Source organism: Microtus pennsylvanicus, chromosome 12, assembly GCF_037038515.1.
Source record: "Microtus pennsylvanicus isolate mMicPen1 chromosome 12, mMicPen1.hap1, whole genome shotgun sequence".
In the NCBI taxonomy this organism is placed as follows: Eukaryota; Metazoa; Chordata; class Mammalia; order Rodentia; family Cricetidae; genus Microtus; species Microtus pennsylvanicus.
Genome location: NC_134590.1, coordinates 11,457,835 through 11,482,254, shown reverse-complemented (window position 1 = coordinate 11,482,254; position 24,420 = coordinate 11,457,835). Strand labels below are relative to the sequence as shown.

Here is a 24,420-nt window from a genome sequence, read left to right as displayed (position 1 = left end):
AAATCAGGAGGCCAGCATGCAAGAATGACCGCATTGATCTCCTCTGCCCTGTGAATCATGGATGATTTTCAAGAGCCCTAAGTCCCGTTCTCAGAAGACCCTGCAGGAAATTCCTTCAGAGTCCTGTGTAGCTAGCTAAGGAAAACTTCGCTCTCATTTATTAGTGTTTTTGATTTTTCTAATTGGAACTCAAATCGGAATTTTTCTCTTTAGGGCAAAATTCAAATGGTAGTAGAGATTTTGAGGTTGTTCATGTTGCTACCTTGTTATGTTATCCCCAGAGGGTTGATGGCATCCTAAAAGCCAGCTCAGTAGCCAGGTCACCAGTGAGAGAGTCAGACAGTGAAAGGCATGGCTTCCAGAGGTTGGGGGGTGGGGAGGCTTCTTTTCCAATCCTGTAAGCAGCTGCTGTGTCTGTATAGGAATTGATTGCTTTATGCGACTGAAAATGGTAATCCACACCATCTTGTAGTCAGTCTTGGAAAGGATGTTTCAGTGTCGGGAAGAATAGAAACATGGCTTCCTTCTGCCCTAAACACCACAGCTTTTGGCATTTTGCTGTGGTACCCTGAATCTTTTGTTCTTTTGTCGGCTTTAAGGGTTTCATTGTCACTGTAAGCACGCTTCAGAGTTGACCTTGTTCTCACTAACTTACATTGGTTTCAGCGTCAGATTTGAATGGATGCTCAAAGAAAATCATGGATTGAAAGCTAGGGCGAATATTTCAGACACTGCATAGCACAGTCAGAAGTTTGTGGATTTAGACGCCTGATATCCAGACCCTTGATCTCTCTGAGCTCTGCGCTCACAGCGTTAGAATTTTAATTGTCTTCCACAAAGGCAGCGTGTCAGATTGGAAGAAGTTCGGGAATGTATAGTTCCTAAAGAATTTGAAGTCCCCTTGCTGAATTGTCCATGTACTTCGGTGTTCAGGTCCATTACAGGGGTGAACCCTTACTTCCAGGAAGATACAGAGTTTAGGAGTTTACATGGGGCCCAGAAACTTCATCATTCTTCAGAAGTCCTGATGTCTATCCAGGGTGTGTGTGTGTGTGTGTGTGTGTGTGTGTGTGTGTGTGTGTGTTACATGCATTGCCCAAGCTCTGTGTTCTCCAAAATCTATTGCTCCATTTCCATAACCACTTGTGGAATACAGGAATCATTGCTGATTCAGTGAGTCCCGATGCCATCCCAGGGCATATGTAACACAGCCTTCTCCATGTGACTTGGTTCCTTCTAGGTGCTATGCTGGAGAGTGATGTGTCCACTTTACTAGGGACCAACTGACCTTAGGGTTGGGGTGAAGGAACACTCTGCTCTCGTGTTCGGTGATTTTAGGTTCACCCAATGAACTTCTACTGAGCAGCACTATTCCTCAGGACATCTGAACAAGCATCTCCTCTCCCCAGATTAGAAACTGAAGATAAAACCAAAGGAAAGACACCATCAAAGTCCTGCTTGTTGAACCAGTGCATTGTATTTAGTTTACTTGCAGGAGTATGGGTGAAGGGCTAGGGATTACTCAAAGGCAGCTGCATCACCAAAAGCACCCCCACCCCTCTCCTAGCATAGGTGATGACCAGAACCCTGGAGTTCATTGCAATACTTGTAGGCAACTTCACAAGTTGGAAAGACTGCCTTTCCTAGACAGCTCGATAGTCTCTGCTTCGTCCATGCAGCTCAGATGGCTTGCTCCTTCCCAGGCAACGCAGGTGATCTCGGACTACCTGTCAGCAGTTCTTACTGCTTCCAGAAGTTTAGAGAGGGAGGGTCCTAATGCGCCTGGTCAATTTCAGGAACTTCCTGAAGCTTCTGAGTGGGTGCTTTCTGAGGTTGCAAGGAGCCTCTCTTTAGAACAGTGGTTCTGAATGCTCCTCAGTAATGTGGCCCTTTAACTCAGTTTCTCATGCTGTGATGACCCTCCACAGCAGTAGTATTCATTGCTACTTCATAACTGTATTGTTGCTACTGCTATGAATCATAATGTAAACATTGGTGTTTCCCAATGGTCTTAGGTGATCCCTGTGAAAGGGTTGTTCATCCCCCAAAGGGGTGGAGGCCCACCGGTTGAGAACCACTTCTTTGGAACAAAGTGAGTTCCAATAGACTTCCCTGGTGAATGTTTTCTCCCTCTATGACATCCTGAGCATTACCTAGCTGCCATCCAAGATGGAACTTATCAAATCAGAGGAAAATGCTTTGCAAAAGCTTCCTTATAGTTCTTTTTTTTTTGTAGCAAACTCCCAGCACCCTAAGAAACATTAAGTATAATGCATAGTCTTGCTTGATGGGAAAGTACAGAAAGAAAACAAAAGGAAACAGTAGAAAGAGAAAAACATGTCTTCCTTCTTTCTTCTTCCTGCTTCTCCCTTCACCTCCCCCTCTTCTCTTTCTCTCTCCCCCTATCTTTACAGAAAGGTTTTTTGATGTGTTGGGATCTGAGAGACTGGTCTTTGTGGTTCCACATGTCCAGCTGGGGACCCTGTGTGCTGAGATCTGTGTGGAAAAGGAACAGACCTCCGTGAACACAGGTCTCTCTCCATGCAGATGCTGTGAGAGGCTCTTGGCTTTTCTGGAGGTTGTGTAGATGCTGGACAGACCCAGTTCACCCTGCCAAGAGACTATGATTGTTTTCCCATGGTCCCATGATCCCAGGAGAAAGTAGGACAGGAAGAAAAGCCTGGTCTGTGCACAATTATCACCTCATAGTTTGGAGCATTATTATTGAAAATAAAATGCAGAATTTGGAGTGAGTTCAAAAGACAAATCAAAATGATCAACATTTTTGAGAATTAGAATTTTAAGCAAACAAAAAATTATGTTTACTGCTGTTATTCAGCTGGGAAAACAATAATTGGCACCATGAGAAATTGCTCTTCTTGATCGTCCTAATACCAGCATTTGGGGGCAGGTGAGAGAGCTGCGTGCTAGAAGAAACCAAGGCTTAGGGAAGTTCCAGGTTGTGACTTACCCCAGATTACACTGGTTGCATGGAGTGTGGTTGGGTGGAACCCGAGTCAGGAGACTCCCGTGTCTGTACTTGTAATTCCTGGGCCACATATCTTATTTGATGTGTTGTAATTCCTGGGCCACATATCTTATTTGATGTGCACAACTTCTGTCTTCCCTTTCTGCACAGCACAAGGGTAGCATAGCACACTGATGTAGGGGTTGGAGATTCTTCCATTTGAAAGGGCATCCTTGGCAAAGAAAAGTGTCCCAGGACCCCTGTTATATACGCATCTTTTAAAAAAGATTAGACTTCAATCCCTCTGGGATGGCTTAATTGTGGTCGGATATAGAAAGTCTGCTGTGACCCCTGAGTCCCTGGTAGCCCATGGTTGTATGCTCGTTAACGTAATAAGATTAGGTATCCCGCACACGCTGTCTGCTCACATTATGAGCAAATCCCTGTACAGTCTCCACCAGGTAGGCTGCTGTGCTCAATTTATACGTGACAAGAATGTGGCAGAAAGAGGTTAATTGAGTTGCCCAGGATTCCGCAGGGAAACCGAGCGCGACTACCCATTGTTTCCAGCCTTACCTGGGTACCAAGCGAGCTGACAGATGTGTGTCCTATCAATCATCCTGCTTCTTTGCAAACCTTCCCACAATCTATTCTGTCTTCATTGTTGCCAAAGTTGTCTCTATAAAATCCATCCCGGGAGTTCTGTGAGGTTGGATGGGTCTCCACTTCCCACAGCTACTCAGGTAGGGCACCTTCTCTCACGAGTGCTTTTCTATAAAGAAGAGAAAAACAACTAGTTTCTGGAACTCTCTCTTTCCTTTCTTGGAGACTGCAGCATGGGGGATTGGTAAATGAAAGAGAGGAGCAGAGGCATTACACAAAGAAGCTTCTCATGTGTTGGGAGTTAGAGTAGATGATTGTGTGTGTGTGAATTAACAAACACTGAACAAAGAAAACCCGGCTTCTCAGAAACACTCTTTCCTTATTTATTCCTTACAAGAGTGTTGACTGAGTGTCTGTCCCCTTTGGGCACCATACAATTCTAAACTCAAGAGATGTCCATGCCAATGAATCAAGTCAAACTTCCTGTTTTGTGCAAAGCATTCTCCCTAGAGAAACATAGAATGAATGAATGAATGAATGAATGAATGAATGAATGAATGGCAGTAGTAACTAATTCTGTTATATAATTTTGGATGGTTATCCATGCTATCAGGTTCAGGGCAATATGGCAAGGGCGCGGTTGAGCAGCTGCGGAAGGTTTCAGAAGAGGAGGAACTAACTGTTCCTGTGTGCTTGCCCTGCACTTTTGGCTCATGCTCAACAGATGATGGACTGGTCATAAGAGAGAACTTTCAATTGTGCTTTTTCGTCCATAGTCTCTGTGCTTCCCAGTGTAGATAGAAAAGCTGCTAAGAAAGAGAATCTGTTGATGTGATCTGTGTGCTATGATTACCATTGATTAATTAAAAAAAAACACCTTGGGCCTATAGCAGGGCAGAACAGAGCTAGGCAGAAGGAAAAGTAAACTGAATTCTGGGAGAAAGAGGGTGGAGTCAGGAGATGCCATGTAGCCACCAGAGGGGAAAGATATGAGCTTCCAGCTGGAATCTAGCTGGTAGGCCACGAGTCTCTTGGTAAAATATAAAATAATGGAAATGGGTTAATTCTATATGTAAGAGCTAGGTAGCAATACGCTTAAGCTATTGGCCAAACAGTATTGCAATTGATATAGTTTCTGTGTGGTTATTTCGGGAGTCTGGGTGGCCAGGACAGGAACAAGCTGCCTCTAACAACGGTCTGTTACTAATGGTGAAAGATGTTTTGGAAGCATTTGTAGTGGTCAACCAAAATTGTGCATTTGAACTAAATAGCACCATTTAGGATTAGTGGAAAGAAGGGTCCAGAGTTATTGCACATGTTCAACTGAGTGTCTGCCAGTACTGCCAGATTGAAGTTTTTTAAGAAAGAAAATGGGGAATAGTAAAAAAAGAAAATCCATACTCACCCTCCCCAAGAAAACTAAACAATTGCATATTAGTGGAAACTTTCCCCAGACATCTCTGAAGCATCTCACACTTTGTTATCCTTCTTTCCCTCTGGTTTTTCAGGCCTTGTTAGTTAGTCCTTGATGCCATGGGGTCTTGGAAGGAACCAAGTAAGAGTTAAGCAGTGGTGCTCAATTGGTTCCCATAGAAGATGTAGTTTCTCAGAAATAAGTCCTTTTCTTCCAACCATGCGAATCTCTTGCTCTTTGTGTTGCAGTAGGGCCATACGATTTAAGGCCAGGTCATGCGATTAGCGATAGAGCACAGCCACCGTTGAACAGCTTGCTCATGGTGACAAGGACGGGCTGTGAACATGGCGCAGGTGATTAGGGTAGCCATGTAATTGCCCAATTCCATGGCAGACTAACAATGCATTCTTTCCGTTTCTGTATGCTGCACTGGGAGGATTAAAGTTGACACTGTTTTTGAAGAAATTACAGATTTTGTTTTTATAACTGAACTTTGTTTCCATATTGTTAGACAACTTGTCTCCGAGGAGACATATTTTGCAGGGTGCTTAGATTGTGAGCACCCTGCCCCCTCCTTGCACTAGCTCAAGGGTCTCTATGTTCACGCTAGTGATGGGGTTCTCAGCCGCTTCAGCCTTGTGAGACTTCTTTTTTAGTACCGAACTTAGCCCAGCTTCTTCGACGAAGTCCTACCTACCACACAATAAAAAACTGCAGATGACTGAGTTTGGTCTCGTCTTAGTTCTTAAAGATAAATGCCCTTGTTGTTTCGGTTATTAATTAACTTGCTTTAGATGAACAGGATGAAATACAGCATTTCGTGTGTGTTTTGATCTATTTTGTTGTTGCTAGGACTCACCAAGGGCCTCTAGGCGGAGTTTTAATTAAAGAAATAGATGGGCAGGAATCTGCCTGCACCACTCGCGAATCTGTGCCTGTTTATGAAGTTGGAATCCCTTTCCAGTAATTGAATAAAACGTATGGAATCTATATTAAACAATTATCTTTAATATGGTCCCCAAGGTGCTGACAGAGCTACACAGATTCGTGCCTTCTGATAAGATTCTGTCCTGTTCACTTTCCCCTTCTCCCTTTTAGAGCCAGACTGTGCCAGGCTTGGGAAGAGAAAGATGAAAAAGATAGAGGCCATGCCTCAAGGCAAGCCTACTCAAACAGGAGAAATTGATGTCTGAGCAAGTAATTAAAAGCACGTGGTGCGTGCTGAAGTCCAAGGAGGCACAAAGTGAAGCAGTGGCGTGAAAGAGTCTGGCTCTTCTGGAGAGATGGTCGTGAGGACAGATAAAAGACAATTGAAGGATTAGTGGGTTCGTCAGAAGGTGGGAAAGGCATTGAGGGTGAGCGAGCAGTGAGTGGCAAACCTAGGATTTCTAGAGGAGCACAGTAAGTCCTGGACTTCTACTGTGAAGGACCAAAGAGGGAACCCACAAGGATGATGCTGGTGAGGAGCAGTAGGGATGTCACTGCACACTGCTCTGAGACCTCACTGCACGGCACTCTGAGACCTCACTGCACAGCTCTCTGTGACCTCACTGCATGGTGCTCTGTGACCTCACTGCACAGCGCTCTGAGACATCACTGCACAGCGCTCTGTGACCTCACTGCACAGCGCTCTGAGACCTCACTGCACAGCACTCTGTGACCTCACTGCACAGCGCTCTGTGACCTCACTGCACAGCGCTCTGTGACCTCACCGCACAGCGCTCCGTGACCTCACCACCCGGTGCTCTGTGACCTCAACGCACGGTGCTCTGTGACCTCACTGCAGGGTGCTCAGCACTTACCAAAGAGACTGGACCTAACACTATTGTTGGCCAAACCTAGTGTTTGGGAAATAACATGCTCACTTTTCACTTTATAAATATTGTTTCTGCTCTCTTTGTGGCAGATAAATAGGGAATAAAGAGGAGTTGACTGTAAGCCTGGGCTATTAGTCCTTGTTATGCATGATCTTGAAGGGCCTCACTAAGGGGTTCTGGGAATGGAAGTTCAGGCTGTCTTGATAGACTTGTAGGAAGTAAAGGCATCAGAAGTAGAAGTCTGGGGTCTTCTGTGTTCACATGTGAACACTGGAACATGGTGTGCAGCGGTGACATGGAGAATGTATAGCAGACTTTGGGCAGGGGAGTCACATGGGAGTGGCAGTGAGTAAGGAAGGCAGTCCCTGGAACCTGCCGTGATTGACAGCAAAAATAGCTGAAGTGTGTACGAAAATACTGCATGTTCTATCTTATAAGGAAACTTGGGGGGGGGCATATGTGTGCTTGTGTGTGGGGGTGTGCATGCGTGTGTTTGTGTAGGTGTGGGGGGTGTGCATGCGTGTGTTTGTGTGGGTGTGGGGGGTGTGCATGCGTGTGTTTGTGTGGGTGTGGGGGGGTGTGCATGCGTGTGTTTGTGTGGGGGTGTGTGCATGCGTGTGTTTGTGTGGGTGTGGGGGGTGTGCATGCGTGTGTTTGTGTGTACAGGCATGGGAAGCTCTAGGAGGACTATCAATGGAGGAAGGGAGTCCTGTAAGAGGGGAGGGATGATGGGGAGGCTAGTGGAAGGTGAAATTGAATGAGTAAAATAGAGTGATAGATATGTATAAAATGCTGTAGTAAAACCCATTATTTTGAATACCCGCTAAATTTTCTTAAGAGAAAAGGAAGTGCATTAAGGCTAAGAAAAGTCATTTTTAAAGAAAGCAGTGGGCAAGGAGTGTTTGGAGAGGAGGGATGTGAGATCCCCAGGAAAGGCCATGTGAGGATCCCCCTGAGGCAGTGGATTTATTGGAGTCCACGAAGGCCAGCTCTGTCCTCATAAATTCTAGACTCAGCAGCCCAGAGGTCAGGAAAGCTGTGTGCAGGTCTAGCAGAACGAGAGGAGTGAGGAGTGAGGGCAGAGGGTGGAACGTGGGGGCAGCTCTAATGTTTATGCAGAAAATCAAGCAAAAGGCCAAAGAAATGATCAGGGAGGATGACAAACTGAAGGTGATGTCAGCATCTCCATCCACCTGTCTGCTCTTTACACACCTCCAACCCACCCACTTAGTCCGTGGAGTGTCGCTAATGGGATGTAGAACATGCTAAGGACAGGGTCCAGGACAGATAAACAGAAATCGGGGATGAAAGAGATTGATTGACCTTTACCCTTGAAGGGGGTCCTCTGTAGTTGGAGCAGGGGTGGGGAACAAATGGAGGATGATAAATCCTATTAAATGGGGCTGGGGGTGAGAAGAGGAAAAACAAAATTGATTTGAACTAAACTCACATTTTCATTCTACTTTGGTGTTCCTATGGTAAATCCTAGGGGATTTTGACATCCACATCATATTTTTGGCAAATGTTTACTCAATATTTGCTTTTGACATGGACACCCAGGAATTCTTACATTATATGAAAGCCAGGATACAGGACTACTTTTCTGCATCGTTAAAAAGTAGTTATATCCATATCCAGAGAGAGTGTGTCTAAATTATATATCTCTGTTGGGTCCCTCGCCTTGGAGATCGGGAAACCTTGCAGAAGAGAGGGAGGAAAACCATGGGAGTCAGAGAGGATGGAGAACACGGCCCACTGAATCAACTAAGTGGGGCTCATACGGGCTCATAGAGACTGAGGCAGGAAGCACAGGGCCTGCGTGGGTCCCCACCGAGTCCTCTGCATATATGTAATGTGTGTTAGATTGGTGTTTTAGTGAGACTCCTAACTGTGGGGGCAGGTGTGTCTCTGACTCTTTTGCCTACTCTTGGGACTTTTTTCTTTTCTGTTGGGCTGCCATATCCCACATCTCTGTGAGATCTTTTGCCCTATCTTTAGAACTTGTCTTATTTGGTTGCGGCCTGGTCTTTTCTGATGGGAGACATAGCGGGAGTGAACCTAGGGAGAGGAAAGAGTGTGGGAGGCGGGGCTAGAAGGAGTGGAACTGTGGTCTTGATGTACTGTGTGGGAGAAGAGTCTGTTTTCACTTTTAAAAAGCAAAATTAATTAATTAATTATTAAAAACTAATGAAAGGGAAAGTCATATCAATATGAAACCAAAGCAGAAGCAGGATCAGCAGGCACTGCTGTGTTCTCCATGGCTCCGGTGTAACTGCCACCATGGAGCTGACTGGATTTTACAGCCAGCTAAGGACTTCTTTAGCACTGGGTCTTTCAGGGTTTATGCTGTTCATTTATACCTTCTCAGAAATATACTTAGTCAGCAACTGGAAAGCGGGTCTCTAAAAATGTGGTATTAGCGAAGGAATTATTCATAGAACTCTCAAATGCCTCCAGATTGGCCCGGCAATGGAGTAAGTCTTCCTTGAAGAAATGGAGACTTTGAACAGAATTCCTGCAAGGAAATAGCTTCCGCAGAGTGATCAGTCCTAATAAAAGTCACTGGAGTAAGGTAGACATTTCCCAAACCAGCATAGAGTTGAAGTTTCCTGAGATTGTTTTTAAAGATCCGAACGCTTGTACTAATATAAAGAATTCTAGAGATGAAGACTCAGGGCATCTACAGGCAATGCCTGCCTCCTTCCTGTGACCTGGTGGACTGTTCGTGGTAGGAGCTGACTTTAGGAAACCTACTGGGTAACAAAGGGTCCTTCTTTCGCACATCTCAGCCTGCCAGCCTTCCACCTTTCTCATCTTTATTTCGTTGCTGTTTTGTATAAAATAATAACCTCCACTCACAGTAAGCCAGACTGCCACATTGACTTTGTGACCAAATAGAATCAAATAACTCAGGTTTATGCTCATAATGCTTTAACTTACTTTGCCTCGGTTTTCAATTCCACAGTTATACATTCTGATTCCTATTTATTAAGGCTGTGTAAGAGGAAGACCTGGGGATTCTAATGGTCTTAAAAAATGTAATGTAAGCATATCAGTGCTATCACAGGCTTATTTATTTAGGCCTGTGGGAAACCCTGCTGTTTCAGATTGCTTCCCCAAGTCATTCTGGGGAAAGAAAATCCTTTGTGTTGACAATATGATTTAACTGGGTGTTTAAAAGCATTGCCACCTGATGTTCCAATATTCTCTGTTTCATTTTGTGCATAGAGATGTGTGTGGGTATGTGTGTGTGTGCACACATACTCACACACACGTGCAGATATGCACACACCACATACTCATGTTGGGGGTGTACATGTATGTGTGAATATCCCAGAGATCAGAGGAGGACATTGGCCAGAATGGACACTCTTTGCCTTCTTTCTTGGAGACAGGATCTCTTACTGAGCCTGAAGCCAGGCCCGGTGACTGCCCAGCCCAGTGTTCCTTCTGTTTCTGGTCCCTACAGGACCTGGGTTATAGGTGTGTAGTAATCATGGCCATCCTTTAACGGTTTGCTGGGGATTTGAACTCAGGTTCTCATGTTTGCACAGCAAATTGCTTTTACCCGTTGAGCCCTCATACCAATCCCAAGATGCCTCCTTTTGTTTGCTTTAACTTTAGTTTACTAGCCCCGCCCCCTTTCTGAGGATTCTGAAAATACTTTGGAATAAATTCCTGCCGTCTATGCTACTATACTAGAACCATTGACAAAGCAGTGGGAAGATCGTATTTATCAAACCAGGACATGGCTCGGTGAGACTGGACACTGGCCATTGCTCGGTGCAGGAGCCTGGGCCCTCTGGAGCAGCTGTTTATCTAACCTTAGGTGCTGGGTGAGACGATGCTAGAGTGGAGATCGACAGCCAGACATCCTCCAATGAGAGAGTAGTCTAATACTTTAACAGTATCCTGCAGGACCTGGCTACGCTCACTGAATAGCAGCATCTTGTTCTGCAAAGATTTTGTGTGACATTATTTTAAGGGTTGATAGAATCAGACATCTTGATGGTGTAGAATTACCATGGTTCTGCCTAGTTTGCTGGACCTGTGAATCTTCTGGGTGTTTGACAGAGGAGGCAAGAGAGAAGGAGATGAGCATTTCTGTCGTCTGGAGGGTCTTGTCTATTTGACAGAGACTGTGGTCATCTGAATGGGCAGGATCCTGATCTGGGCCCTCTTCAGCACAAGTCTGAACCAATGGAAGAGCTGTAGAGGAGGTATTGGAGGCCTGGGCTTTGGTTAGTTGGTATATGAAATGTATACTCCCAAGCTAATCACTTAGAGTCTTCGGGAATATAGCCCCCCAGGGGGGTAGTTTCTGCAGGGTAAGCATTTTCTTAGCTGTCAAAGAATCAGAGGTAGAGAAAATAAAAACACATAATTAACGCTCAGCAGCAGTGAAGACACTGTGTCGTCTAAGGAGCTCTCCTGCAGGCTTTTACCCAGGCGTGGCTGGGATCACGGCTTAACAGTGCAGAAGCTAATTGCAGGATGAGTCAGTATGAAGCACTGGGTTCATTTAGGAAGAGATAGCACATGTTTAGATTTTGGCATGGGTGGAGAGAGGGAGGAAGAGGGACGGAGTCAGGGAGGGAAGAAGAGGCATCCAAGTTTTATAACTAGCTCTATATATGATTATGTAGCTTTTGAAGTTACTTTTCTCAAAGGGGATAATTTACAACCAGGTTCAAAGATTAAGCAGAGTCTAAACCGTAAGCAGAAATGAGTATGAGCTGGTTCGCTTTTGCAAATAAATTCCAGTGTGGTTTGCTGGGTGCATTGTTCAGGCTTAGTGATGAGAGAGGAATGAAGGAAAGGTTCTATCCAAAGGTCCCACCTGCTGCAGCCTTCCACATGGTTTCTCTGCTGCTCTAACATTTGTCTGAGACATCTCTCAGAACCAGGGACTACTGTCTCTATACAGGCGATTTTCACAGTGATGTTTTTTTCTCTTCTCTCTTTTTTTCCAAGCCAGTTTTCAAAAATTAAATTAGGGGTTGATCCCTGAGGTTCTCTGTCTGTGGGTGTGGCCCCGTGAAACCTCCCCCTTCCGTGTTCACGTGTCTGTTGGCGCGGTCCTAGCTAAGGTCTTGTTTAGGGAATCGTGTTATTGGGGTCTCACCTGTGAAGCTTCCCTGTCGTTTCTAGGGGTCACAATCTCTCAGCAGATTTCCTGGTCCTCTTTCTCTTCAACACTTCCTGTCCCTTTTGAAAGGTTCCCCGAGCCTTTGTTGCCAGAGCTGTGTTGTAGATGTAATCACTGGGACTGGGTACCCAGTGAGCAGTTTTCCCCTGCATTTTTGACCAGTGTGGTTTTCTGAATTGGCCGCCATCTGTTGCAAAGAGAAGCTTCTTGGATGAGGGTTGAGAGCTTTGCTTCTTTGGGGGGCACTAGGATAAAGCTTTGGAGTGCATTTCAGTCTTGTGCTGTGTAGTAGTAACGTGGCAGCAGTGGGTCCTCCTCGAACATTCTCAACCTCACCAGCCCTGGGAGGTTTCCAATGCAAGGCAGGGTTTCCCTCCCGCTCCGTGAGTGAAGTCCAACCGGCCAGCTGTTGGCTACCACAAAGGTGAGAATGCCATTTTCACACCCTCAGGGACATCTTGTCATGATGGCCTGTGTTGTCACTCAGTCATCACCGCTGAGCAAGACTACTGATGCTCCCTTCCCTTCAGAGCTGCATAGCACCTTCTATTGTGAAAGCTCTTCCTCAGAGAGGAGGCTTTCGGTGACCCTCCAAGGGCTGGAGAGTGCCAGCTGAGGCATTCTTTCTCTCTGTTTCTCTTGTTTCCATCACACCTCGGGAACTTGTAACGTTGTGCTTAGGGCTAGTAGTCACAGCTGAGGTTCATAAGGACCACACCGTGTGTCTAGAGATTGTACGTTCATCTGTCCCATTGCAACGTTGAATCACTACTTTCTAGATGAAGAAGCAAGAGCCTTTCTGCTTTAGCCGAGGTCACAGAGAGGCAGGGCAATGTTCTTACTCCCTTTGGTAGACTTGGCCTTCATCTCACACAGGCATATCCTGTTTTTTACTTTTGTTGTGACAGATTTTGTATCGCTCCAATGTTGATGAACTCTTTCCATCCTGTGTACACTCAGGCTCCGTCTTAGAACGGGCATCAAATGAGCAAAGCACCCCCCTCCACACACACACACACACACACACACACACACACACAGAGAGAGAGAGAGAGAGAGAGAGAGAGAGAGAGAGAGAGAGAGAGAGAGAGTCCCTTTCTCTTTGCATAGCTGCATAGCAGGCTGGTTTCCAGAGTGACAGCTCTCCCGGGGACAGGAGAACTGTTCATGGTTTCTGGTTCTCTATTTGACATCCTCCAGCATGAAAGAAGCTATATGACTGTAACGGTTGTCTCTCTGGCAGTATTTGTGCTTGACTTTGTAGGATAATACCCTTAGAGAAAAGGTGTTATCAGTGTGTCCTGGTATTGGGGAAGCCAAGTGGATGGGCAGAGTGAACTCCAGCGGGGCAACACTGTCTTCCTGTGGAATTGTCCTGATCACCTCTTCTGCTCTTCTTCTCAGCTTGCCACCCATCCTGCCTCATGTGTGCAGGGAAGACCCCTCACAGCTGCACGGTCTGTGGGTCTGCCCGTGTGCTACTAGGTGGGCAGTGCCTTTCCCAGTGTCCAGAGACCCACTTTAACCTGGAAGGGACCTGTACAGGTGAGTGTGTGCCCTGCTGGGGCAGAGGCAGGGTTCCTGTTCTCACATTTGCTCTTCCTGGTGCAACAAGACATTTGATTAAAGATTTTATCCTAGCAGTGATGTGGCTGGGCTCAGAAATCCTATTTTCACACTCTACAGTAGAAAGGTATCATGTGACGAGAACAGGGGAATTAACCTTCCCATGAGGAACCACAATTAGTAAGAAAATTATAACCAGCTTTGCCTTATAGGCTATAATACTTAAACAAACTCACTCTGTGCCGGGTTTCTCTTCTCTGAGAGACTATCAATCATATCAACAGAACTTCTCTCATAAAGTAAATAAAACATTTATGTTGTATAAGAGTCAGAATTAAACTCAACATAACTCTTCATTTCTATGGCTCTATTTAAAGTTTAAGGCTACTTTTTGTAGTTATCTCAAGAGCCCGTGCTGAGTGTACCAGATTTGAAAGTTCAGAATGCAAAAGAAGGTGGAGCTTTGAGGGTAGAAATCCCATAACTCCAAAACAGGAACTACTAACCTGGTGATAGGCTCCACGGGCTATCTTTTCTCTCTGGTGTCCAGTAAGTGAGGACAAATTAGAGTTGTACCTTTTCATATTGTCTCCAAATATTAAGTCATAAACAAACCCCCATATTATGAAAAATTATAATGAGCGCTGTGTGTATTTACACAATTCTTTGCTATTCTGTTCTGCATACTCTGCTGTTTTTAAATCCCCATGACTTTTCATCAGAAGGGCGAAAAGGATTTGAGATGTAGGATTGAAACAGGAGCCCCTTTCCTTTCTCTCGGTGGGGTTCTGCCCTTCTTACCTCTTGCCACTCAAAACTAATGGCTTAAAACAACCCAAAGTTAGCGGCTTGTAAACAACAAATTATTATCTTTTGCAGTCCCTGGGATCCATAGGCTCAGCTTGGATTTTCTCCCTCGGGATCCTTTAGGCAAATCTAGATATATCATTGAGTTAGATGGGTCAAGAATCCTTCCTGCCCCCATTTTATGAGGCCAGTTCTTGTGCCTCATTGAACTTCCTCACAATAGGGCAGTCTCAGTTGGCTAGCCTAACTCCTAGTCAGCTGTCTTTCCTTGAAGAGAATATTTCAAGAAATCTAAACAGAAGCTACTGGCTGCCTGGGACCTAACTTTGGGGGTCTCATTGCCCCTTCTCTGTTGTTTAAAGCAGGGCAGCTTAGTTTGAGGGGTGAGGTGGGAGAAGGAGAATGGCCCAGTGGTGGTGACTTGGGGAGCTTTGGAGGTGTGTTAGAGAGGGCCAGGAAGGAAGTAGAGTTAAGGACAGCCTCCAGACTTGTTTCCCTCGGAGACAGCAGAAAAAGAGCAAAAGGAAATAAGGTTTTTATTTCCTTCTTTGACGTGTCTTCCCAACTTAAGAGTACCTCTACAGTCCATAACAGAGATTTCTGAAATTACAGGTTCAGATTAGTAAAGCATTTTATTGGAATTGGCAAAATAGTAAAATTTAAGCACCCTAGGGTGGTGCTGTTTATTCTTATACCTGCAGGGTGGAAAAGATAAACACATTCTCCCAGGAGGCTATTTTGCTTCCAAAAATAGACATTTGAGGCTAGTTGATAGGAAAAAAACAAACAAACAAAAAAGCTTGCTGTAATGAAATCATTGCCTGTATATTTCTGGAGTCATAAAATGTATAGTAAACTTACGAAATATTTTAACTTGGTTTGTCTTATGTGTATGAGTATTTTGCCTGCGTGTATATCTATGTACCAAGTGTTCACCTAGTGTCCAGGAGAGGGCATCAGATCCCCTGGAACTGGAATTACAGACAGCAGTAAACTGTCATGTGGGTGCTGGGAATCAAACTCAGGACCTCTGAAAAGGAACCTGGTGCTCTTAAGCACTGAGCCTTCGCTCCACCCCCATTAAATATTCAAACAAACAAATAAATAAATAACGAGCACATATTAGATTCTTCTGGCCTTAACTCCGAAGAGCAAATATAGAGTCGATTTAAATATAGGTGACTGGATATTGATATCAGTGTGATTTTTATTCTGCCGTTTTCTTCTTTCCCTCAAATACCTTTTTAATCTCTGGGCCCTGGGCAGCTTTACTTGAAGGCGCCCACAGCTCTGCAGGGTAACTGCCTGCTCTGTCCTTAGCTGTGCCTTTGAAGAGATCTTCTAGCTGGAGAAGCTTTTATCCAGGCCCCCGTGGTTCCTGTGTGTAAACTGTTTGAAGGAGAGCCTCCTCCATTGCTCCACTTCTTCCCTGTCAGTAGATGGATGGTCTCCCCAGAAGCAGGGCACACAGGTCACTGCAGACATTCTAGGAAGGCGGAAGACCTGGGTGGTGGAATTATCCTCGGAATGCCAGCATCTTCTGGACGCTTCTCAGAGTCTCAGGAATGCAGACTGATCTATCCCTTCTAACCAGCACTTTGTTTTCTTGTCCCCACTCCCTTTTTAAAAAGTATCTTACCTCCCCCTGGCCTCTTGCCCGAAGGGAGAGGCGTGTGATTTGAGTTGGAGCCCCTTGTCTTTGCTCTTTGCCAGCCCTGTTCCAGGAGGGAGCTTATTGGTATCTGCAAGCTCTACAAGCTCCTACCCTCCGCCCCCAGCCCTTGGCAGCAGACAGTCTTAGATCTCTTCTTCCTGGCTATGAACACATACATCTCCTGCCACCCGCCTGGGCAGTCTGGACCGGTTGCAGCCATGACCTGCCTGGCTTCTCCCTGTCTGTGTCTTTATTGCCTACTCCTTCCTGAGGCTCGCCTGGAGTCTTACACTGCTATGCCTCTTGTTAATTTGGTGGTTTTCTGAGGAAGATATAACTTTGCCATAATTTTGTCTAAGGCTTTGAACTTCAGATGAGGCTCATGATAACCTCCAGAAGGAAGAACGTTTTTCTGTTCTTTGTATTTAACTAAGTATTATTGATTAAACTGATAAAAAGGATCCAAGATGAGGCCTGAAGATAGAGCCTGGCTAGTAACTCACTCTGGTGGGAAGGCTCAGTGCCATGTGCGTGTCTGGTCCTCTGCTTGTCTGCCAGGAATTTCTGAAAAGCAAAACTCCCTCTTTTCTCTTCTGTGTTTATGTGTGCTTGTGTCTGTTTGTGCATTTGTGTGTCTGTCTGTCTGTCTGTGTACATCTGTCTGCCTTGGTCTTTGTGTCTGTCTTCCTCTGTTTCTTTCTCTGCCGTGTCTCTATTTCTCAGTCTTTATCAGTCTTTGTGTATGAGTATTTTGCCTGTGTGTATATCTGTACCAAGTGTTCACCTAGTGTCCAGGAGAGGGCATCAGATTCCCTGGAACTGGAATTACAGACAGCAGTAAACTGTCATGTGGGTGCTGGAATCAAACTCAGGACCTCTGAAAAGGAACCTGGTGCTCTTAACCACTGAGCCTTCGCTCCACCCCCATGTGTGTGCCCATCTCTGTGTTTGTGTCTGTGTGCGGGTCTGTCCGTCTCTCTGTCTGCTCTCCCCCTCCCTCTCCCCCGGTATTTTGAAGTAGAAGATGTTTGCTAAGCCTGGGTTTGAATTTCCTAGTCACATATATGGGGATGCCCCTTTGGATTGGGTGACTGATGATTCAAATTTTTATAGCTTTAGATCCTTGATATGTTTGTGGGTAATATTCTCCTTCAATATTTCAATATTCCAGAAATGGCAGTTGTTGGGTCAAGTCTAGGCATATGCCAGGCATGTTTGGGAGTCTTCAGCAGATGACCAGAGTTAGAGATTTGTGGGGTGCGTGAAGTAACTCATGCATTTGCATGATGAACCGCTGATTCTAGTCCCAGCTTCTATCCCTCTCCCCAGAGTGCCACCCGTCCTGCAGGCAGTGCCATGGGCCCCTGGAATCGGACTGTGTCTCCTGTCACCCCCACCTCACTCTCACCAATGGGCGCTGTAAGACCAGCTGCAAGGAAGAGCAGTTCCTGAACTTGGTTGGGTACTGTGCTGGTGAGTGATGCCTCTTTGGGGTCCTGGGAAATTCTGGGGTGGCTGCTAAGGGCTTCATACCAGGCAAAAGGGTGTTGGTGCCTGTCCATTTGGTTGAGACTAGAAGTACTTTTTTCCAGTCAATACTTGTCTCTTGTCCAGGAACTGACTTCACTGTATTTCCGCAAGCATTTGATGAATGGGGATTCAAATGTAACCGTTTTTTTTTGTTGTTGTTGTTGTTGTTTTGTTTTGTTTTGTTTTTTGCTTGCTTTTCTTTCTTATTTTTCTTTTTTTGAATTAGGGTCTTATTTAGTCCAGTGTATTAGTTACTTTTCTTATTGTTGTCATAAAATTCCAGAGTGACTTGAGAAAGGCAGAGTATTTGGGCTCACAGTTTGTGGGCACAGCCCATCATGGATAGGAAGGTACGGTGCAGGAGCTTGAGATAACTGCTCCCATTTCATCTGCAGTGAGGGAGCAGAGAGAGATGGATGTCATTGCTTCCCTTGCTTTCTCCTCCTGTTTCCATTCCAGACCCCAAACCCATGGAACAGTGCCCCCACATTCATTCGGGGTGCATCTTCCTTCCGTCCTCCCTCCCACCCTGTTTCCATGGTGATTCAGTCAAGCTGGTAATGAAGACCAATCTTCACACACAATCTGGGATCAACTTGCTACATAACTGAGTATGGCCTTGACCTCCTGACCCTCCTGCCCCCGCCTCCCACATGTGAGGATTACTGATGTGCAACACCACATTTAGCTTCGGATAGACATTTAATAATGTTCTTCTAAGTCCTGAACGAAAATTAGAGTCTCATATTAATGGGAAATGAAGTGATGGTTATAGTACTTTTATATGCATTTAAGGTACCAAAAATGCATTTTCAAAACATTTGTTCTAAACATATTTTCCCCATGTTTACATTATCTGCTCTTTGGTGGCACAGAATCTTAGGGAGGTTCAGCCAAAAGTAGACCAGTTTCATCTGGACGGTGGTGGCACACGCCTTTAATCCCAGCACTCAGGAGGCAGAGGCAGACAGATCTCTGTGGGTTCAAAATCAGCATGGTCTACAGAGCGAGTTTCAGGACAGCTGGGGCTGTTGTACAGAGAAACCTTGTCTCAAAAAAAAAAAAAAAAAAAACCTGAGAGAGAGAGAGAACTAAAAATATGTAGACCAGTTTCCTCAGGAGATAAATTTTTTTTCTTCCTTGTTTTAGAATCCAAAGGAAGGGAGGGAAAGAGAGAGGGAAGAAGGACTTGAAGTATCAATAGCATTGGAACCATACCACACCTGCAACCATCCACCTAGACTTTCAGAGAACAACATCGAAATATCTGTTTTTGAGTCTGCTAATTGATAGATTCTCAGACTATGAGGAGAAAAGTATGTTAATGACCCAGCTGCTCAAGAGAGTAGAGGCTGTTGTATATTCCACCGTCCTCTGTGAATTGGAGAGCAATTTGCCTTCAGCAGTGACTACCTTACTTTTGAGGAGCTGGGCTGGTAGGCATGCTGGGATGTACATATAGATAGGAGTGATGAGCAAGTAGGATCTAGTGGGAAACTAACCCAGCTTTGTGGATTAACCTGGGGCAGGAAGGAACTCTGGCCCAATGTCCAGCAGGCAAGATGATACTGAGACAGCTCCGATAATGGCCATCTTGTTTAGTTGGGGGACATGTTACGTCATTGTCAATGTTTTCAATGTGACCGGTTGGTACCAGTGTCTTGCCAGAGGCATGGCTTCTTTTGCATGCGATCGTAAGCCTTGATATTGGCCCCTAGGCTCTATCATCTAACAAAACTGAAAACTGTCGAATGCAGGATAGCACTGGGACAATGGTGAATTCCGAGCAAAATCTCAGTCACAGAAACTGTGAACCTTTAGAGAACTAACAGCTGAAGTTTGGCATCCAGGTTTGAGTCTAGTCAGAGGCTGAGGAGCATAGCTCCGTGATAAAGCTCTCATCTAGCATGCACAAGACGCTATGTTCTGTCCAAAACAACAAACACAAACTCTACCAGATGCCGGATGGCGTGTATTTCTGGTGCTGCCAGTTGAAGCGCTGACTTGGAAGGGAGCAAGTGTCTCCCCCCAAGGGAATGTCTGATGACAGCAGGTGTTGACAGTTACAGCTCAAACATCTGGGTTCAATGCTAAGCCCTACTTTAAGGTATACAAGCTTCTGCCATGAAAATTTAGATTCCCAACATGTGTGTTAGTCAGCTTCATATAACTACTGTGTAACTATTTTAGTAACATACCAGATGCAACTAACTTAGAAAAAGAAATGTTTCCTTCAACCTAAATGCCCCTCCACTGAAGAATGGATAAGGAAAATGTGGTACATTTACACAATGGAGTACTACACAGGGGGAAAAATAATGACATCTTGAAATTTGCAGACAAATGGATGGATCTAGAAAACATCATATTGACTGTAGTAACCCAGACCCAGAAAGACAATTATCACATGTACTCACTCATAAGTGGCTTTTAGGCATAAAGCAAAGAAAACCGGCCTACAAATCACAATCCCAGAGAACCTAGACAATAATGAGAACCCTAAGAGAAACATACATGGATCTAATCAACGTGGGAATTAGAAAAAGACAAGATCTCCTGAGTAAACTGGGAGCATGGAGACCATGGGAGAGGGTTGAAGGGAAAGGGAGAGGAAGAGAGGGAAGCAGGATAAGGGAGAGGAAGAGAGGGAAGCAGAGAACATTGCAGAGCTCAATAAAATCAATTTTTAAAAAAGGAATGCTTCCTTTAGCTTAGAATTTCAAAAGTTCAAGCCCTTGTCACTGGCTTTACCTCAGTTTAGGAGGGGCCTTTTCTCTCTGCTATGTCTTAATTGGGGAAGAAGCATACCTGTACGAAAGGCCTATGTTATAGAACAGGAAGTCAAAAGCCGAGACTAGAGTCCTGCAGTCCCTCATAAAGGCATGCCGCCAGTGACCTAATACCCTCTAGACAGGCTTGCAAAGCTTACCTACTTCAGCAGTATTGTTAGCCGGGGACTAAACCTTGAGGTCCCAAACCTCACTGGCTGACAGTGGGTAGTGAAGTGCATTAGTGGATTAGGCTGAGTTGCTCTTGTGAGGAAGCAGAGAGACATTTCAGGCTACTGAAGGGGATGAACTGAAGATACAGCTGACAAATGGTACCAATAGGTTTTTTTTTTTTTTCTAGTTTTGCAGTGCTTGATATTTATTGAAAAGAATGCCATTGCTTTTTCCAGGTACTAGAGGGGATCTGGGCTGAAGGCCTGTTGGCTTGTTTTTATCTTAGTACTACTTGTCCGTATGTACACATCTGTGAGACTGCTGCAATTCTGAAAGAAAAGTGACAGCTGTGCAAAACTGACGCACACAAGAAAAGAAACATCAACATTACAACTGTCAGGCAGGCACATCAGGCTCCTGCAGCAATCTGGTCGGGCAGAGGAGGAACCTGCGAGTAGGTAGAGAACTAACCAGGCTGTAAGACTGGCCCCTTCAGGGGTTGGTGAGCTGTCCAAATCAGAGTCTGAATAGGTGTAGCCATTTCCGTCATCTTCTTCTTGGTCCTTATCTTGAAAGGTGGATGGCTGCAGATGAGATGTGGTGGGTGGTGGTGGTGAGGTGACAGGCACACGTTTCTGGGCAGATGTAGGATGGCGATCCAGTGGAAGCCAGCTGGCAGAAATGCAGGTGGTCGGACCAGTTCAAACACAGGCCTGGACAAAGGCTGGAGCTCAAAACACAGTTCAGATTAGGATAGGGGTGACTGGATTGGTTGAAGCTGAATAGTGTGAGCTTCAGAGAAAGGCCCAGGCCCAACTCAAGCACTTGCAGCAGGTTACTGGAACAAAGACAAGTACTAAAAGGGATGAAGGAGCGAAGTGACTGGCAGGGGAGAGGATGGCAATGCAAAGGGAGTGCGGTGGCAGGAGGAGTAGCGGGTCAGGGCAGGGAGGAGGCAGCGTGCAGGGCCCTCCCCCTCTAGGCCTCAGGGGGCTCAGGGCCTAGAAATCATCCTCTTCCTCCTCCTCCTCCTCATCATCCTCGTCGTCGTCATCCCAGCCAAAATACTGCTTCATCTCCTCGACAAAGGCCCGATAATCACAGAGGATCGGGCTATCCATCAGGATGTACGGCACTACCCAATCCTCTGCTTCCCCGGAGAGGAGGCTGATCAGGAATGCCACTTTCATGCCGTCGTTGCAGAAGATATCATCATTCACAAGCATGTAAGACATCGTCTGCACAACAAACTCGGGGAGCCGGCCGCTCTCGCCGTGAAACCTTGAGGGGAAGGGCACCGGACAGTTCCGCCGACGTACCTGGCGCAGCAGAGTGGCCCGCTCACACACCAGCAACCGCAGCTGTGTCACGAGCCGGCTGTTCTCCATGCACAGGGCGTGGTGGCGCACCAGAAGCGCGTGCAGAAGCAACACCATTTCATCCACCATGGTGAATCGCTTGCAAGGACTCGGGCTCTGGGGCTCGGATGTGTCGGTACCAATAGGTTTGTACCAACATATTTGCAGGTCCTAAGGACTGCAGGAGTTCAGTGTGGGCTGGGGAGGGGGAAGAATAAGACATAGAAGGCTTCACAGAGCCGCCGACCCTGGTTTGCTTCCTGCAGATCAGCAAGGGTTGGGTAGGACAGAGCAGACCTGGGAAGTAAAGGATACGGTTCCTGTGTGTCCCGTGAGACATCAGTACCAGCGATGAGCGTGGCCGGCACTGAAGAACATGATGAGAACAGCTTGGGAAATTTACGTTGAAATCAGAAAATAGAGAGCTTGAAGTTTCGGGCAAAAGTTGAGGCTGGATCTTGAGCACTGGGAGAATTTTGGGGAGAGCTGTGCCTTGACTAAGGGTGTGCTATGTGAAGGATAGGCTAGAGTCGAGGGGTGACTTAAGGGATAGTATTCGTGGTAGAGTGTGAACTGTCCCTCTCGTGGTTGATTTTCTGTTCCTGTCTGTTTTGCATGTGGACCCTAAAACTTTTATGCTATGACATATTTTATAAATAAATGCTTATATAAGGAGATTGGAAAGGTTTAATAGTTAATGAGCTCTGTTCTCTCCAAAGTCTGGAGCACTGTTTGATGGTAAATTAGGTGATAAGGGGCTGCATTAATTTTTTTTAAGGCTAATGGAACCCTTAGAATAGAGAATCGTAGTAGTGGCTTTGGAGTCCCGAGTCTCAGAAGAACAAGCCCCATGAAAATGGGCTGGGGAGAAGCCTTGACTGTCCTTGAACATTTGGGTGTGTTCTTGATTTTAAGTGCAGTTATCACCCATGCTCAGAAATATTTCGTTGCATAGAAATTGTTATAAGTGTAATTATTATGAAATCATAAAAAAATGTGTTCATGTAGAGGTTTACTTTGTCACTAAGCGTGTGACTTTCTAGTTCATCGAGTGTTTAGTAAACTCATATTCCCTGTCAGGCTGGCTCTGTGCAGGCTCTGGGAATAGAGATGAAGATGTGTTACTTGTACTTCACTAAGGTGTAGCTTAATGAAGGACGGCACATTTGTTTGCCAGGGCTACCATAATAGTGGAGGACGGGAGAGTTTAACAACAAAAAATGGATTTTCTCACTGCTCTGGAGGATGCAAGTCCAAGACTAAGGTACCCACGGGATGGGTTTCCTAGAGGTCGCTCCTTGCTGTAAGCTGTCTGCCTTTGTAAGACCGTCTTCTTTGGGGGATAGATCTGTAGCCCAAGCTGACTTAGAAATCATGATAGTTTCCATCCCTCCATCTATCCCCCAAGGTTTGGCATTTCAAGCATGGCCCGGGATTTTTTTTTCTTTTAGCCGGAAGTGTCATGGTTGCCTTTCTGTGAAGAGAAAGATTATAGAAGATGGCTTGGAAGATGCCGAGGGCAGAAAGACCTCTATTAGATAATTCCAGGAACCTAGATGAGCTTTCAAGCCAAGGATGAAGGAGAAGGAAGGGACTTGGCCTCCCTGGATGTAAATGGTCCATTAGATTTTTGCTATTTGCCAGCAAAAATGATCCAAGAGGGGCAATTTCATGTGGTTTAGTTTAATAGAGCAACAGAGATAATTTCTCTCTTGCCTTAGTGGTGAGGGAACGGGATAGTCACATGGTGTCTGACTTTCAAGTCATGGAAATTCAAAGGGAGGACAGGAACAAGTGTAACAGACATTCAGCTTTGCATTTGGACAAGTTGGACTTGGTGACAGTTGGACAACAGGAGTACTGTCCCAGAAGAGGTTGAAGGGGTACATAAATAGCTACCAGCTCAGTTCCTGCTTATTGTTACCCTGAACTGGAGGTCCTAGAATTTTATCTTTATGTTGATATGTTGCTTTACTTCATACCAAGTGTTAGGGAATTTATCACATGACTTTGATCTGAAGGAAGGAAGGTAAGGAACTGTGTGGTGACAAACCAAACAGGCTGACACACGTCTCTACTATGCAGTGTCCTTGCAAGTGTCCTTGGGCCACAGAGAGGACCCCCCTCAGTCCTCTCTGGGTTTGTAAGCACCTTTCAGGGGCTTATTATTACTCCTGGGATTTATTCCCTATCTTAGCTGTAACTGTGATCATCACCCAAGACCTCTTAATTGCACTTAGCTATTCAAAAAGAGAATTCCACTTAATCTATCACCCGGACAAGAGTAAACACATTCTGGGAACAGGTCCAATCACCTCAGTGTGTTCTCACATATGGAGATGTCATAGGTGGGGCGGGGCGTCTCCTCCAAGTCTGTCAAAGCAAACAGATAGTTGGAAGATTTAGGTCAGGGCTGAAGGTTTGCAGCAAAGACAAATGAAGTGGGATGAGACTCAGGGGTGCATCGGCCTCTTACAGATATGGCCAAGTGCTTTGGAAGGGCAGGCGTTTTCTTTAGAGTTTTTTCTTTCCCCACTGCACATCTCAACATTATCTCGAATTTCCAAAGCCTGCGGTGCCTTCTCCATTTGTCTTTCTCAGCTGAAAGCTTT

The 24,420-nt window shown here is 45.5% G+C and overlaps 2 protein-coding genes across 3 annotated transcripts in view; one reads left to right on the top strand and one right to left on the bottom strand.

The window, feature by feature from the left end:
* Positions 1-24,420, top strand: part of Fras1 (Fraser extracellular matrix complex subunit 1) — a 406,459-nt gene that overhangs the window by 220,748 nt on the left and 161,291 nt on the right. For both annotated transcript variants that reach the window (XR_012907226.1, XM_075942834.1), the window contains exons 19-20: positions 13,356-13,496; positions 17,308-17,451. Coding sequence is in view for 1 of the 2 variants with exons in the window: in XM_075942834.1 (XP_075798949.1) it covers positions 13,356-13,496; positions 17,308-17,451 (285 nt within the window). In the remaining variant the exon portion in view is untranslated. The remainder of the gene's footprint in view (positions 1-13,355; positions 13,497-17,307; positions 17,452-24,420) is intronic.
* LOC142832728 (protein LDOC1-like) lies at positions 20,620-21,931 on the bottom strand. The gene has a single exon (XM_075943452.1). It carries the CDS (start codon positions 21,896-21,898, stop codon positions 21,452-21,454), a length of 447 nt encoding a protein of 148 aa, XP_075799567.1. The 5' UTR covers positions 21,899-21,931; the 3' UTR covers positions 20,620-21,451.

Excerpts from the sequence above, each read along its gene's own strand:
- LOC142832728 (XM_075943452.1), bottom strand. The coding sequence starts at position 21,898 with ATGGTGGATGAAATGGTGTTGCTTCTGCACGCGCTTCTGGTGCGCCAC.